Source organism: Pseudopodoces humilis, chromosome 29, assembly GCF_049639895.1.
Source record: "Pseudopodoces humilis isolate 2021_Gansu_Grassland_sample_001 chromosome 29, ASM4963989v1, whole genome shotgun sequence".
NCBI lineage: Eukaryota > Metazoa > Chordata > Aves > Passeriformes > Paridae > Pseudopodoces > Pseudopodoces humilis.
Genome location: NC_142228.1, coordinates 88595 through 103236, shown reverse-complemented (window position 1 = coordinate 103236; position 14642 = coordinate 88595). Strand labels below are relative to the sequence as shown.

The window sequence follows — 14642 nt, the reverse complement described above, 5'->3', positions numbered from 1 at the left end:
GTGTCCCTGCCATGGCAAGCAGTGGAACAGGATGGTCTTTAAGATCCTTTCCAATTCAAACCATCCTGGGATCCTCTGACGATACAGCTACCCTTCTTAGACCAGCCCAGTGCACGGAGGCTCAGCCAGCAGCAGTGAGGAAGAGGAGGAGGAGCAGGAGGAGGAAGAGGAGGAGTATGGCCCAACACTCACCAATGATGCCGCTGTCTCTGCTCTCCAGTGTGGATGTGGGGCTGGTGACAGCCCCATAGGTGCAGTCCTTGGCCGTGACGCTGGTGCTGACGGGCGGCAGCGTGGAGCAGGGGCTGCTGGCCGGCGGCGAGGCCGTGCTGCTCGTCAGCGTGGAGCAGGGGCTGATGCGCTGCGTCACCGCCGAGCTCTGGAAAATGGGAAGCAGGAACATATCACTCACCACAGGCACTGCGAGGGGGAAGGTCTTCGTATAGCTCACGCTTGAGGATTTGCTTTGCCTGCTGAGGTTAAAAATGAAAACATCCACCAGGCCACCCCCACCCAGCAGACACTGGGCTCATTTTCTCCTTCACACTTTAGAGATCCCAGGTTCCATGTTCAATAGGAGCCACAGGAAACATAAATAGTGGTATTTATCAAAACCGTGATTCCATACTAGATCAAGAATTTTGATTGTTTTGTTAGCACTGAACTGAAAGCCTAAAAAAAAAAAAGCTCAGATATGAAAAAAACATGAGAGGAATGTAAATTCCGTGTCTGTGTTGAAGTGGACAGCTCTGGAGTGGGAAGCACGCAGTGTGATCTCACCTTTACTTACAGCTACAATCATCATATCTAAGAAATCCTACAAAGACCTCTGGGCCATTTTCATCTTCTCAGAATCTTTCTGGGGCTGCAGTTTTTATTTTGCTCTATAAATTTTTCCTCCATTCCAGGAAAACAACAGAAATCTAGATACCAGACGGCCCTTCCCTGCCTAGACCTGTTTTCCCCACCAGATAAAGTTTAAACAAACCCTCAATAATATGGAAAATAAAACAGCATAAAGAGGGTGTTGCTTTAAAAGTAATTTTTGGTGAGACTCTATAGGGTACCGTGTACAAGGGACCTGGAGGAGTTTACCCATCTGATCCTGTGCAGGGAGATGGATTTATTCAAAATCCAAAATCATTCTTGGATTCCATTTGATATATGACAGAGCCCTTGTTTTAATCACAGGCTACTGGATACAGAAGCTCCACTGGAAAAAGGTTCTCCCTGCTGAAGACACGTCATGAGGCAACTGCAGGCCAAAACTGCTATGCAGGGTCAAGTGGGTTGGCAGGCACAGCTGGCTTCTTGTGTACCAACTTCATCACCCTTACAGTGGACTTCAGGTTTTTGCTGGTTTTTTTTGTTTTTTTTTTTTAAATAAACAGGCAATTTCAACACTTTACTTGCACAGGACTGACCAATGGAACTGGCACCCACTCACAGGTTGGGCACTTGGAGGAGCCACACCCTCAGGAGCGTCAGTCCATTGCCCCTCGAGGACTGGCAAAAAGTATGCATTAAAAAATGGGAATTTCAGCATGTGATCCTCCCTCAAGTTTACCTTTAGGGTTCTGCAGAGGAAGGTGACCCCACGTCTCCCTGGCTCAGGGGACAGTGCAGTGCACAGCCAGCTCTTCTGCACTGCTGCTGTCGGCTGAAGCTGGGCTCAGCAGACAGCACTTCACTCACTGTCCCAAGGAAGGAACAGCAGAGGTTCATTCCCCATCTGGAATCTGGTTAAATGAGATTTCTTTTATTCTGTGTGAGCATCCCCACATAACTGTGTGGCTTTGTATCCCCTTTTCTGTGACATTTGAAGGAGACCACAGAAAGCATCATACTTGCAAACTGTTTAACAGACTTGACATGTAATTTTTTTTTCCTCCTCCCTATTCCAGATTTTAAACTTAAAAAATGTCTGGGAAGGACTTTTAAAGTTGAACGTGGTGTTTTATATTAGGAGGCAGCTACCATGTGAAGCTACCAGGAAACACCTACTTTGTCCAAGTATTCCCATGGGTTTTGTAAAAATCCTTACTCAGAGTGTAACTGCCCTGGTGCTGGAGGCAACAGGACATGGCAGGGGGGATGGGACAGCCCCATCACCACCCCACGGCTCTACTCTCATGCCAGAGGGAGCTGAATTGATCTCAGCCTAATTACAGAATATCCCCAACACGGATCAGCACATCAGCAAAGCAGGGACACAGTGCCAATGTCACAGCTCTGCTGGCAGGTTTGTGTATTAACACAGACATCCCAACACAGCAGAAAATTAACTGTGTGAGTATTTCCATGTTAATTTATAATCTCCCTGTGGTATACACGAGGGTTGGTCTCTTCTTCCAAGCAACACACAACACAGTAAGGGGAAATTGCCTGATGTTGGTCCAGGGTAGGTTCAGGTTGGATAACAGGGAAAATTTCTTCCCGATAGAGTGGTCAGGCATTGGACCTGGCAGGCCCAAGGCAGTGGTGGAGTCACCATCCCTGGAAGCATTCAAACAACAAGTAGATTTTAGAATCCAGTGATTCTAAAATACCCACAGTGTACGTGGTGGCTACTGACGCCATGGTCATCTCTCTTGAAATATGTGGGACAAGCAAAGCAACGCTCTCCTCTCTCCATCCAATTTAAAGTGCCACTCGTAAATCCCAGTTATTGTTATTTTCCCTTCTTTCACATTCTAGGCACTTACCAGTACATCTTTTTCCCCACTGCCTTCTAGGAACTGTAGGCAAGCTGACCGCTCTGGTTATTTTGCCTCTCTGAATATTCTGGTTTCACACATTCATTACATCACCTGTCATGCATATTCTCTCTCCATGAACCTTTTCCACATCCTCATACTGCAAATTTTTCAGATGTGTAAACACACTACTGTATTTTTCTAAATCTGCTTTTAATTTTATAAAATGATTTCTAGCTCATTTATTGTAGTGGCCAAATTAAAAACTACTTGTGTGCCACATTCAATGAAAGTATTCCATTGTTTTTTTCCCTTTAAAATTGATGGGGTTTATTATTATTTTTAATATAACCTAATACAGGGCTGTTTTTGGCCTGCTGTTTGGCTTGCGCCACACAGATGTTTTCACTGAGTTACCCATCACAGTGGGACTATCTTCTGATTTATCACAGCTGATGGGACTCCATCAGCACACCTCACACCTGAACCATTTAATCAGCTTTTCCCAATATTTTCTTTAAACTCACAATCCAATGAACTGCATCAAGTTCAAGGTAATATAACTCGGGAGCTACGGACAAGGAAGGCCGGGGGTACCCTGGGCTGCATGTGGAAGAGTCATGCTGGCAGGGGAAGGAGTGATGCTTGTCCTCTGCCCAGCCCTGCTCAGTTCCATGTCTTTTTATGTTGGGGGCACCAGAATTGTATCGAGAATTCCAGGTGGGGAATAACCCAACCCAATCTCAGCTGGCCCTGTTTGAAGCAGAAGGTTGGTTTAGATGATCTCCAGAAGTGCCTGCCAATCTCAAACGACAACATCTAAAATTCAATCAGCTTACATATGGGATCTTCCAGAATGTTATTACTTATTACTATTATAAATTCTTTGTGGTGGAGTTTTTCTATGTCTTTAACTATAATTTTAAACAAATTCCCACTGAAACTTATCTCAGTACAAAATAACATCCACTGACTTTAACACAGAAATCATTTCACTTTAAAGCAAATTAAAATTCACTGCAAGGATGGTACACTCATCTTCCCTCCAGCTGATAAAACTATTGTTTCAAGAAATGCCAGAAGTGATAGAAGTTCCTTTATTTGCTGTGTTATCAATGCAGCTCCTGAAGAACAAGCTCCTTGCAACTGGAAATTATGAAATAACACAGTATATCACTTGGCATTGATTGACATGTTTTATTTTTGTATTGATATAGAAAAATGTTCCTCTGTGCGAGTTTTAAATATAAATTTCCATTGACAGAACATTCTGTATTATTATTGCTGCTGTTTCATCTGTCACATTTTCACTGAATTTTGAAAAATTACTCTGTTCTGCCAGAGCCCCAGTGTCCTTTGTGCTGCTCTGGCAGAAAATACAGTTAGAAAGAATTTCCCAAAAAAGTAGGTGAATAAAGATTTAATCCTCATCATTTGGGATCTCCCATTAAGGGAATCATGATTAAAAGCATAGAAAACAGACAATTTTAGTACAATCTGGATTAGAGAATATATCCTTGGATATATTCAAAATAAAGCAACTGGGGGAAAAGGCAACGTAGAGACGTAGAGATTGGGCAGTTTCAGTGCAAATGCTCCCATTCCTTATCTTCCTTTCAGCTTAAGCTCTGGTGAGATGGCAAATAATTATTGCCTTGCCTGAGAAGGCAAAGCACGGCTGGAATAACAAGCAGCAGCTTTTGATACAAAGAATGTATTCTCTGCTCAGCTCATGTAAATTAACACATTAAAACCTAAAAGACTGTTCTAATTTTTAGATTCAAGTGCAAACTACTGGTCAAAGCCTCAATCAGATTTTAATTAATCAATGATTAATAGAAGAATTAATCTTTGCAAATCCCTTAATGTCTCACTGCATGATTTTCAACATAACTGTAAGTAGTGTAGAGGAAGAAATTCAGTTTGGGATGGAGATCTGGAGAGGTTTTCTCAAAATTTGCTGCAATTTGGAAGCAGCTTTAGCTTGAACAGGATTTATTTGCTGAGACAGCCAGTAGGAGATGGCAGAGTCAGAGAAGAGCCCCAAAAATGTGAGATGGCTGGGGCTGAGGTGGAGAGGCTGATGGAGAAGGTTGATTCAGCCTACAGAAAGGACAGCTACACTGGATCCAAGGATAGCTGCACCCTTCCACTCTCTGCAGGGCCTGGAGAGAAGACACAGCCACACTCTTCTTGGAAGTGTGGAAAGGGAAAGGACAAGGAGCTACAGTCCCTGGTTCCATTGAGGAAATTTTCTACTAGGCAGAAGAAAAATGTTTTTCACAGTTAAAAGTTGGTGAGCCCCAAAACAGCCTGTCTGGAGAGCCCACTGATCTCCATCAGCAGAGATCTTCAAACCCTGCCTGGGGGAGCCCTGAGAACCACAGTCCCTCAGTGAACCCAGCCCTGCCACCAGGGGTCCATGGACGGGTTGACCTCGAGAGGTCACTTCCAACCTTGAGTATTCCAGGATTCAAGGCAAGTGCTGACATCAGGAGATGCTTACAAAGGAAGGAAAAAATTAACTCAGTAACTGAGGAACCAGCCTCACTCTATCTTCTCCTGAACATGAATAGCATTCAAAGGCCCTGGAAAAAACTTTTTCATGCAAAAATTAGCACACAGCCCAAGACATCAATCTAGTTTAGAGGACAAGTCTCTAATATTTCTCTTTAGATTTTTTTTTCTTCTATTTATTCACCAAAGACATCTTTGGCTTTAGTGAAAAGATGGGATTTTAATTTTTGTCAAAAGGTAACAACAAAAGGAACCATTTATAGTAGAAAGCTCTGCTTGGCCTTGAAGCATTCAGTTGAAATAGGCTCCTGTTAAAAGGACATTTTCTAGCCCAATGTATAGTACAGTCCATTTTAAACCCACAACTTGCTTTAAAAAATTGAACGGAAAGTGTTAAAAGTGTAACATACGTGTTAAAGGCAAAAACTTTACAGAATCACATTTCTTGGCCTTCACTCAAACTAGCTCATGCTGGAGATAAAAAATGTCTTGTGTCAGTCAGTCAACCCAACCTGGCCTTGGACACTTCCAGGGATCCTGGGACAGCCACTGCTTCTCTGGGCACCCTGTGCCAGGGCCTCACCACCCCCACCTGGAGGAATTGCTTCCCAACATCCCATCTAACCCTGCCCTCTGGCAGTGGGAAGCCATTCATGTCACTCCAGGCCCTTGTCCAACATCCCTCTCCAGTTCTCCTGGAGCCCCTTTAGGCACTGGAAGGGGCTCTAAGGTCTCCCTAGAGCCTTCTGTTCTCCAGTCTGAACACTCCCAGCCTGGCTGTCCCAGCCTGGCTCCAGAGCAGAGGGACTCAGGCACTTGGACCAACTCCATGGTCTCCTCTGGACTTGCTCCAACAGGTCCACATCCATTCTGTGCTGAGGACAGGCCACTTTTCACTGACTCTCTTTTTAAGGAATTCAGGTTCTCTGAATTACATTTATGTTAAATATCTGAGTGATTCATGCAGAGTCACCCAATGACAATTAAAAGAACAGAGAATTGGAAATGGCTGCTTAGTTTTGTGCTCTTCTGCTGCATACTGTCCAACTGTCAATTTAAATACAAAAAGGGGCGGGGATGGGGGGGGAGGGAAAGCCTCCTATTTTCACTCTCAGCAAAATTGCTAACTGTCCATACCTGAGGAAAAGGAGGGAGAAACTCAGGCTCAGACAGTTTCTATAAAATCTGTATCATAGCCCAAAGCTTTCCAGCCAGCCAGAGGTGTAACAAGTTCCACCAGAATAAAGATTTTATGATTTGCCTTCTTTATCTGTTTTCAAGCATGAAGTGACCTTGTTGGGCAAATATGAGCAAGAACTGTGACTATCTGTAAAACCACACTATTACTATTTTCCTCTCCCTTCTGCAGAGACTGTGAGTCTTTATGTAAAACTAATGAATTACTTCAGATATATCACAGAGAAGATGCCAGGCAAATACAGATTCTTTTGGTCACTATAATCTGATTAGAAACACTGCCCACTCCTATACATGCCGAAACAGAAAAACAACGGAAGCTGTCTGCATGGCTGAACCCTGAACCACGGCCTGCTGTTCTCTAAGGATGAGTCACTGCATGATGAGGAGATACAACCTTTACCTCAGCACCACTGCATATGCTGCAATGCAAAGGTGCCATCCTTAGGAGACACCTGGTTGCCATGGAATTAGACAATAACCACCCTCTCCCAAACACCACAGTGATCCCAACCCATGCCATTGGGGATCGGGGGGCTCATACCTGGTTCTCGTCCTGCACCTCCATGCTGTACTGGGGCCCTGGCTGAACCTCCGTGACTTTCTCTCCGAGGAGGAAGCCCAGGCGAGTCATGAGTGTGTTTGCTGCCTCATCTACGGATGGAGGGGGTCCCAGCTCTTGCTCAGTATCACCTAAACAGAAGGAAACCAGATTCAGACAGGAATTGTTTACTTTGGCTGCTGCCCAGTGGCTTTACCAACACACCACTACCTGTTGTGTACCCTCAGTATCCGGGTTTTCAGGTTATTCACGTTATTCAAGTCTGTTTTACCATTTCATGCTGGTCATTAATTTTAGGTCATGTAACATAGGTATAAGTTTTCTCCAGCGTTAACTGTTGCTTCTCCTCTCACTGCTTGTTATTTTCTCAGCACCTCCCACGGAAGCACACCTAGGTAGCAGAAGCACCAGAGCTAGCAGGGAACAAGATTTTCTGCAGCAGCATCGGAGAAGAGAGAGTGTTTGCTCTCCTCCCTCTGTTTCTTGGAGGCACAGAAACTGCCTCCAAGTTACTCACACAGAAGACAATGCTATGAGAGCCATTTGGAAGGTGGTCCACGAGCTGCAGAGCAACCAACCTGTGCTACTGAGTAGTTAACAGGAAAGACCAGGACAGAAAATACATACGCAACTTCCACTGTCACCTGCTGTCCCCAACACACTCATCTAGAAATTCAAGTCTCTCCAGATGCAACTCACCTTCTGCATTCACCCTATGGGCCATGCCACAAAGTAACCTGCCTGCCAATTCCTCATCAAGTCTACAAAACAGGCCAAAACCAACATTTCTGAGAATTTGTTCAGTTTTTTTTTTCCACCACCTGCAGGGAAAGCAGCACAGACAAGCTTAAAGCTAGCAATGCACGCTGGGAAAAGGCCAGGCATGTTTACTGGCTTTTCTGTATCCTTTTAATTTTGTAACAAAAGTCTGTGGGGGCTTTTGACTTGTAGTATCACAGATATAATTTGGGTTCTTAAAGTCAAGTTCTTCCTGCTCACACCACCACCAGAGTTAAAGCTTGAAGGTCAAGTTCTTACCACATTACACTGAAGTAATACTGTGCTTAGTGCAGTTATAGGAGACTTACTAGGATTTGCAATTAGTCTACAGTTAATTATTCATCTGATAATGTACAATCTGGAAAAGAGCCCATCTCTGTTTCCCAGCTCTGTCCTGGTTTGGGTTCCTCCAGCACTAAGCCTGCATTAACAGTAAAACAGTAAAAGGATGCTACTTTAAATAAAATATTCCTTTTTGATAACTGTAACTGAAACCCACCGATCACAGAATCTGGAATATGTACAAAACCTCAAGAAATTTAAGCCAGTTGCTTCCAGAAATTCTCATTTAACCTCACAGAGTACAGCTCACAGAAACTTACAGCGATTTTTGGATGTCTCATCTGCACTACTTCAAATTAAAAATCCGGGAGCATCTCCCATGCAACCACAACTGCATTCCTAAGCACTACCAGCTCTGGGAGTTGAGCATCTGGAGCTGTCCTTCCACAATGGCTTCACTGTTATGAAAATGGATGACAGAGTAAGTCCACATAAGCTGTATCAGTTACTGAATCCCCACTGTACTGCCTGAACCAAGGCTGACGTGAATCCAATAGATATAAGAGAGACAAATTTAGACGGATGGCCCAATTTGTGGAACTGCTGACCACCCACAGTCAATCCGTGGGCATTTACCGGCTCTAGGAGCCCAAGCCAGAACAGAGACATTTATGTAAAATGAAAACTAGAGAGACTTTTATTTCCAAGGTTCTTTGTTTCTTTAAAAAGGTAGACTACCTTTTTGAAGTTAGACTTTTTTGGTAAAAGCCATTCCCTAGATATGGCACTGATGCCTTGAGAGGCTACCTAGAAGAGAGGCTAGACAGTGTAAAGGAATAAAGTAGGTATTAAAGGCCTTCAAAGGATACACCTTGGGCAGTACAAGAGCCTGGCCATGGCTCCACCCAAGATGGATGACGGATCACACGTTTTTACACTTTTATAAGTTTTGGCCTATTTACATACTGGGGTTAATTGTCCAATTACAGCTTCAGGTTATGAAGTCACATCCTCCCAAGGCTGCTCTCCTCAATTTGCTGTTGTTTACACTTTTTGGGCCTGAAACTGCAATGGTCCTTGGTTCTCAGGCTGGAAAAGGATTGTTGTGTCTGACTACACAGTGAGGAGAACTTGCTGACACTTTATATGAAGTTCAGAGTTCTATATGAATGCAGTACAGAATCTGGAAAATATGAAAGCTAAAACTTAAGGCATCAGCTTCACAGCTTATTGTGCATTCCCCTTTCTGTATTTACAACCATGATATTAAAAATATTCAAATGATGCTGACTTACACATCTGGGCAGAAAGGAACAGCTGGATCTACCTCTGCACTGCCCACCTGGGAGGATTTCGAAGGTGAGGCAGATGCAGGGCACTGGGCACAGCCAGCTTCCTTTGGTTTAGTGCTGGGAACAACTCCCAACCAAAATTCACTCCTTGAAGGTTGAGTTTAACCTTGAAGATTAAGAATGGAGCAGTTTCCTACAAATGTAACCACCCCTTCATCTATTGCTACAGCTAACAATAATGATAAAATTAATACTAAGGGGGTTGCCTCCATAAAGAGGTGAAACAAAATAACAGCATCCCAAAACACTGTAGGAAAAAAAGAAGTAGAATTATTGACCATTTCTTCTAGATTCTAAAGGATTTGGGAATAAATATCTGAGCCAGAAGGAAAAAGAGAGGACTGATTAATCACTCTAGTCACTGATCAGCACAACCATGACCAAGACCTCTAACAACCATCATCTCCTTCCTTCCTGCCTTGTTTAGCATCCCTGTATTTCCACTTAGGGCAGGCATAAACACAAGGCAAAGGCTAACTTCAAATTAAGCCCCACCTAAAGAACTCCTAAAGAACTCAACAACTAAGAAGGAAAATGAAGTTTGTCTAAAGACATCAAGGATCCCAAACACAAATGGGATGGTGCTAACACTGACAGGTCAGGTTGTCATTGTGCTGGGACCCACTGAGTGCCAACACATACCTAATCCAGCCTGACAGACACTGAGTAGGAACAGAACTATTGCAAGGTGAACAATTATGGATTTGTTTGGTTTACTGAGGGAGCTGCAACATGGATCCAGGGAAGAATCACACACTGAGTGCTAAAATGCCTCAGCACTTTGCAGAAGTTAGCTTCCTTTCTTTCCCCTCTCCTCCAGCTGTATTTTTATGGCAAAAACTTCTACTCCTTTAGAGCAGAGCATGGACACTTGCTGGGACTGTGCCTGATAGCACACACACTTCCTAACAGGTCGCCCAGAGAACCTGTGGCTGCCTCCAACCCTGCAAGTGTTCAAGGACAGGCTGAATGGAGCTTGGAGTAACCTGCTCTAGTAGAAGGTGACCCTGCCCATGTCAGGGAGTGGGACTGAATGATCTTTAAGGTGCCTTCCAATCCAAACCCTGCTGGGATTCAAGAGCATCAGTGTGGGCTGCTCTTGTCAAAAAATAATACACTACAAGAGGAAACTCCTCTGCCAGAGCCACTCAATCAAGGAGAAATCTGCCCCACCTGCTCAGATGTGGAAGAAAACATTTTACACTGATCCTCATAGGCCCATCACTGGCAGTTTCAAAACCATCAGGGTTAGTTTGCTTATGTACACATTTATTCGCTGGCAGAAAGTGATAAATATTCAAAAAGCCAAAATATTAGCACAAAAATGTTACTGTTTCCCAATAGGCCATTTGAAATCAAGCACTGCTGCTTGCTGAGGTGAAACAACTCCTTAGATTCCCTGGGATCCATCCAGATGGGCAGCCGGAGGTGCTAGGCTGCTGCTGCTGAAGCATCTGAAGTGAAACACACCTCAGGAGCCATCTAGGTTACATCTTTGAAAGCAGACACATTTTAAAGTTGGGCAGTTCATCACAAAAACAGAATCTGGATCATTTACAGCCCTAGGCCCTCTTTTTTTCCCTTTTTTTTTCTCTTCCAGGTAGATGAACCCAAACCCTAGGTTGTAAGGGTTGATTAGTAATGGACTGCACCAGGAAGCTTCAAGAAAAGCATGTTGTCTCACATTATTTAACAGTTAAAACATATGGAGATAATCTATGGGATTTTTCACTTCTTAACTTGAACAACTCCATTTTGGTAAGAAGATTCAATAAACCCTAAACTCTGGACCCAGCCACTATCCTCAAAGTTGCAACTTCCAGTTCAAGCAAACTCAGTGACACCCAATGGCAACTGGTCTGTGGCCAATCCCAAATGGATTCCAATTCACACCTGGAACTCTAGAAATGCCTTCAATATTCCCCCCTCCTATCCAGAATTTCAGACCAGACTGGGACTTGTTTGATAATACAGGAGTTTATTCTGAAACTGCTTTCATCTGTTGATATGGCAGAAGGAACCAGCAGCATCCTCCCAGGAACAGCATGAGAAAAATCAATCGCTTCCATAGCAACCAATGTGCCAAATTATGGCTCTACTGCAATTAGGCTGATCACAATCATCTCACATTCCCTTCAGGTCAGTGGGCTTGACAGTGCTGGGACAACCACAAGATTCAACAGTAGAACCATTTGTCAGATCACGGTTGGTTTGATTATTCCCTCTCCTTCCCCCCACTTTATCACTGTTCAATATGACAGAGGCTGGACCAGAATCCTGCTGGCTAAATTTGTTTGGGGTTTTGTAGGATTTTTTGGCTTAGCACCTGTATCTTTTCAATGAAAAATCAGAGAGCAGTGCTGGTTCCTGCATTCCCTCTGAAAGGGCTTCGTCTAAGATCTGACAAGCATTTTGCTGTGTTTAGAAGAAACACGAAGATAGCATGAAATGAAAAATACACATTTTACATGACAAAAAGAGAGAAGCACCAGCAAGCCGATGTCAAGCTCAACGGTTCTTTAACCAAAGGAAGAGAAAGAGGAGTGATGAGATGAACAAGTGCCGCTGCCATGGTAAATCACTCCCCTCTCTGGTCTGTGGTGGGAGCACTGCAGTGATTCCTAAATCAATCAGGGATGAAAACAGATGCCTTCCAGCCTAATGTGCAACAAGCAAACCAGATACTCAAGATTTGTGTCCCAAAATTTCTGAAGAAGGAGTTAATCAAATTAAAAGATAATGTCATAACAGACTTAGCCTTTGGAACACGACAACAAGGTAATAAATTACATAAGACGCAACTGCAAACATTAATCTGAGGCAAAAGGCCATTACCTGAAAGCACCATCCATCTCTGATCGTTTCCAATAGGTTTTCTGAGCACTTAGAAGTCAAAACATGTTTAAGCTATCATGAAAAACCAAAAACAGCTCAAAGGATTCCCTCATGACCACAACTAAGAACCAGGAAGTCAGGACAGCATTCCCCACACAAGAAGCGCCTCTTGGCAGGAGTGAGGTGTGATAAAGTGGGGGAAAACCCCTACATATTAAACTGAGTCACCAGAATCACTGCAGAAAAGGTTTGACAGTTGAACAACAGAGGTTTGAAGGTAAATTCCTGCTATTCTACATTATTCTTCTTTAAGAGCAATGATGTATGTGAGAGTGTCATCCCCAGCCTCCCTGTCTTCAGAAGGCTGACAGCAGGGAAAATACAAATGGCTCTGCTGAACAGTGTCTGCAGGACTGGAGCAGAGACAAGGAGGGAAGATGGATCAGAAACCTTCTGAGACCCTCATTATAAAGTCTCTGCTAAGTCACAGAATGGTCTAGGTTGGAGGAGACCTTATAGCTCATCCCACTCCACCATCCACCTCCCACTAGACTGGGTTGCTCCAAGCCCCGTTCAACCTGGCCTTGAGCATTTCCGGGGGTGGGAAAGCTGTGCTTCACTAGCCACACAGAGAAGAGACAAGGAAGAACTCCTCCACCAGGAACACTTCCAAGTCAAGAAGTGCTGGACTGAAATCTGAACAACCTCTGCAACTACAAAACCATCTACAGAAACTTTGATTTGACTCGATGATTCTTGTGGGTCCATTTCAACTCAGGTTATTCTGTGACAATTCCAGTAGAAAGGGGTTTTTCAAAGTCGTGGAACAGCTTTTTTTGCCATCATCTTAGCTACAACAACTATAAAATATGGGCCAATTTCTAATTTCATGTAAGAAGATTTAATTATTTTTAAGGTATCTATACTCTTTTCTCTATAAAATGAATGTAATAATAATAATAATTTTAAAAAAATAAATTATACCAAGCTTAAAACTTTACTATTTTTGCTTGGTATTAGAACTTCCCTCAAAAGACACTCGGTATCGTGATCTTCTTTCTCCCTCCTCAGAGCTGGCACGTCACTCCCCCACACTGACTCACACTGAACATGTCACAAGCAAATCTTCCCCCCAGCAGCATGAAGGGCCAGGCAGTGGCACTGTGGTTGCTCAGGAAACCACCTCCCTGGAATGTGCTGAATTTCGCCTGAAGCCTCAAAATAAACATTTAGATACTGAGCAAAATTTCACCTCTCAGCATCTCAAACTGAACTCGTTATTCCTATATATGCAGTATAGCTAACATTATCTTTTATTTGCTATTTAGTGTTTGGAAGTGCTTTCAGGTGTATAATTAATTACATTTTTTGCCAGGGATCACATTAAAAAGCACTCCACCTCCCCTCCACTGCCAGGCAGATCATCAGCCTAATTTTTTTTCCTTCTTTCAACTCACACCATTATTCTTGGAAATGTTCGCGATTTAGCCCTGTGTACTATATCTTTCACAGGAGGCACACGCTTTAGAAGAGGGTTAATATAAACCTAGTACAGAAGAAAGGAGTTGAATTTCCTTGGAAAACTGAATCCAGTCAGTGCCTGAAGCTTTGATATGATCCAGAGTAGGACTCTTCCTCCACCTTCCCATCAGGAGCTGGATGCTATATCCCCTTTGGTCCTTGTGAACTGACCACAATTCTTTTTTTTTTCTTTTTTTTCTCTTTCTTCTTTCTTTCTTTCCCTATTTACACAAGGATCCTCTCCCAACCACCCACTTCTTCCAAGGTGTTGTATCTTGATCTCCTTCAATCCAGCCTTTCAGATGAGCAAAACCTTCAGCAGCACTACTACTTTCACAGAAGCATCCACAAATTCTGGCATTTTTTTTCCATGAACAGCTTCAGAAATCCTTCCCCAATGGATTCTATCCTCCTCTCTTCCCCTGCCTGTCCCAACTGCCAGCATAAACCTGGCCACAGTCCCTGGACCTGGGCACATGTGAAGACAGCAACTCCCCAACAGCTCCCTGGGATCACATTTAAGGAAATGGAAACAACCTGAATCCTCAACCTGCAGTTTCCACCTTGACTCTAAAGTCCGTGTTCTTTCCTGGCATGTACTCCTCTGTTCTTATCCTGTTTCCCTGTTCCAAGTATACCAAGATGGCACTTGGGGATATAGTTTCATGGTGGTCTTGGGAAAGCTGGGTTTACATTTGGACTTGATAGCTCTAAAGGTTCTATGATTCCACTGTTATTGGTTCTATGATTCCACTGTGACAACTCTGCCGTTGTCACATTTTTCCTTCCTTAATGACGCTTCAAGGCAGTACAAAACTCTGTTTTTCCTTTCAGATCACTAAACTATCAGCAAGAGAAGGAGATCAAATACCAGAAAAAGAAATTAAAGAAATTGCAGAT

The 14642-nt window shown here is 43.4% G+C and overlaps 1 protein-coding gene across 11 annotated transcripts in view; it reads right to left on the bottom strand.

Moving 5' to 3' along the window:
- Positions 1 to 14642, bottom strand: part of TANC2 (tetratricopeptide repeat, ankyrin repeat and coiled-coil containing 2) — a 164137-nt gene that overhangs the window by 76302 nt on the left and 73193 nt on the right. For all 11 annotated transcript variants that reach the window (XM_088067949.1, XM_014261032.2, XM_014261034.2 and 8 more), the window contains 2 exons: positions 6955 to 7103; positions 193 to 379 (listed from right to left, as the gene is read on the bottom strand). In XM_088067949.1, coding sequence (XP_087924075.1) covers positions 193 to 379; positions 6955 to 7103 — 336 coding nt within the window. The remainder of the gene's footprint in view (positions 1 to 192; positions 380 to 6954; positions 7104 to 14642) is intronic.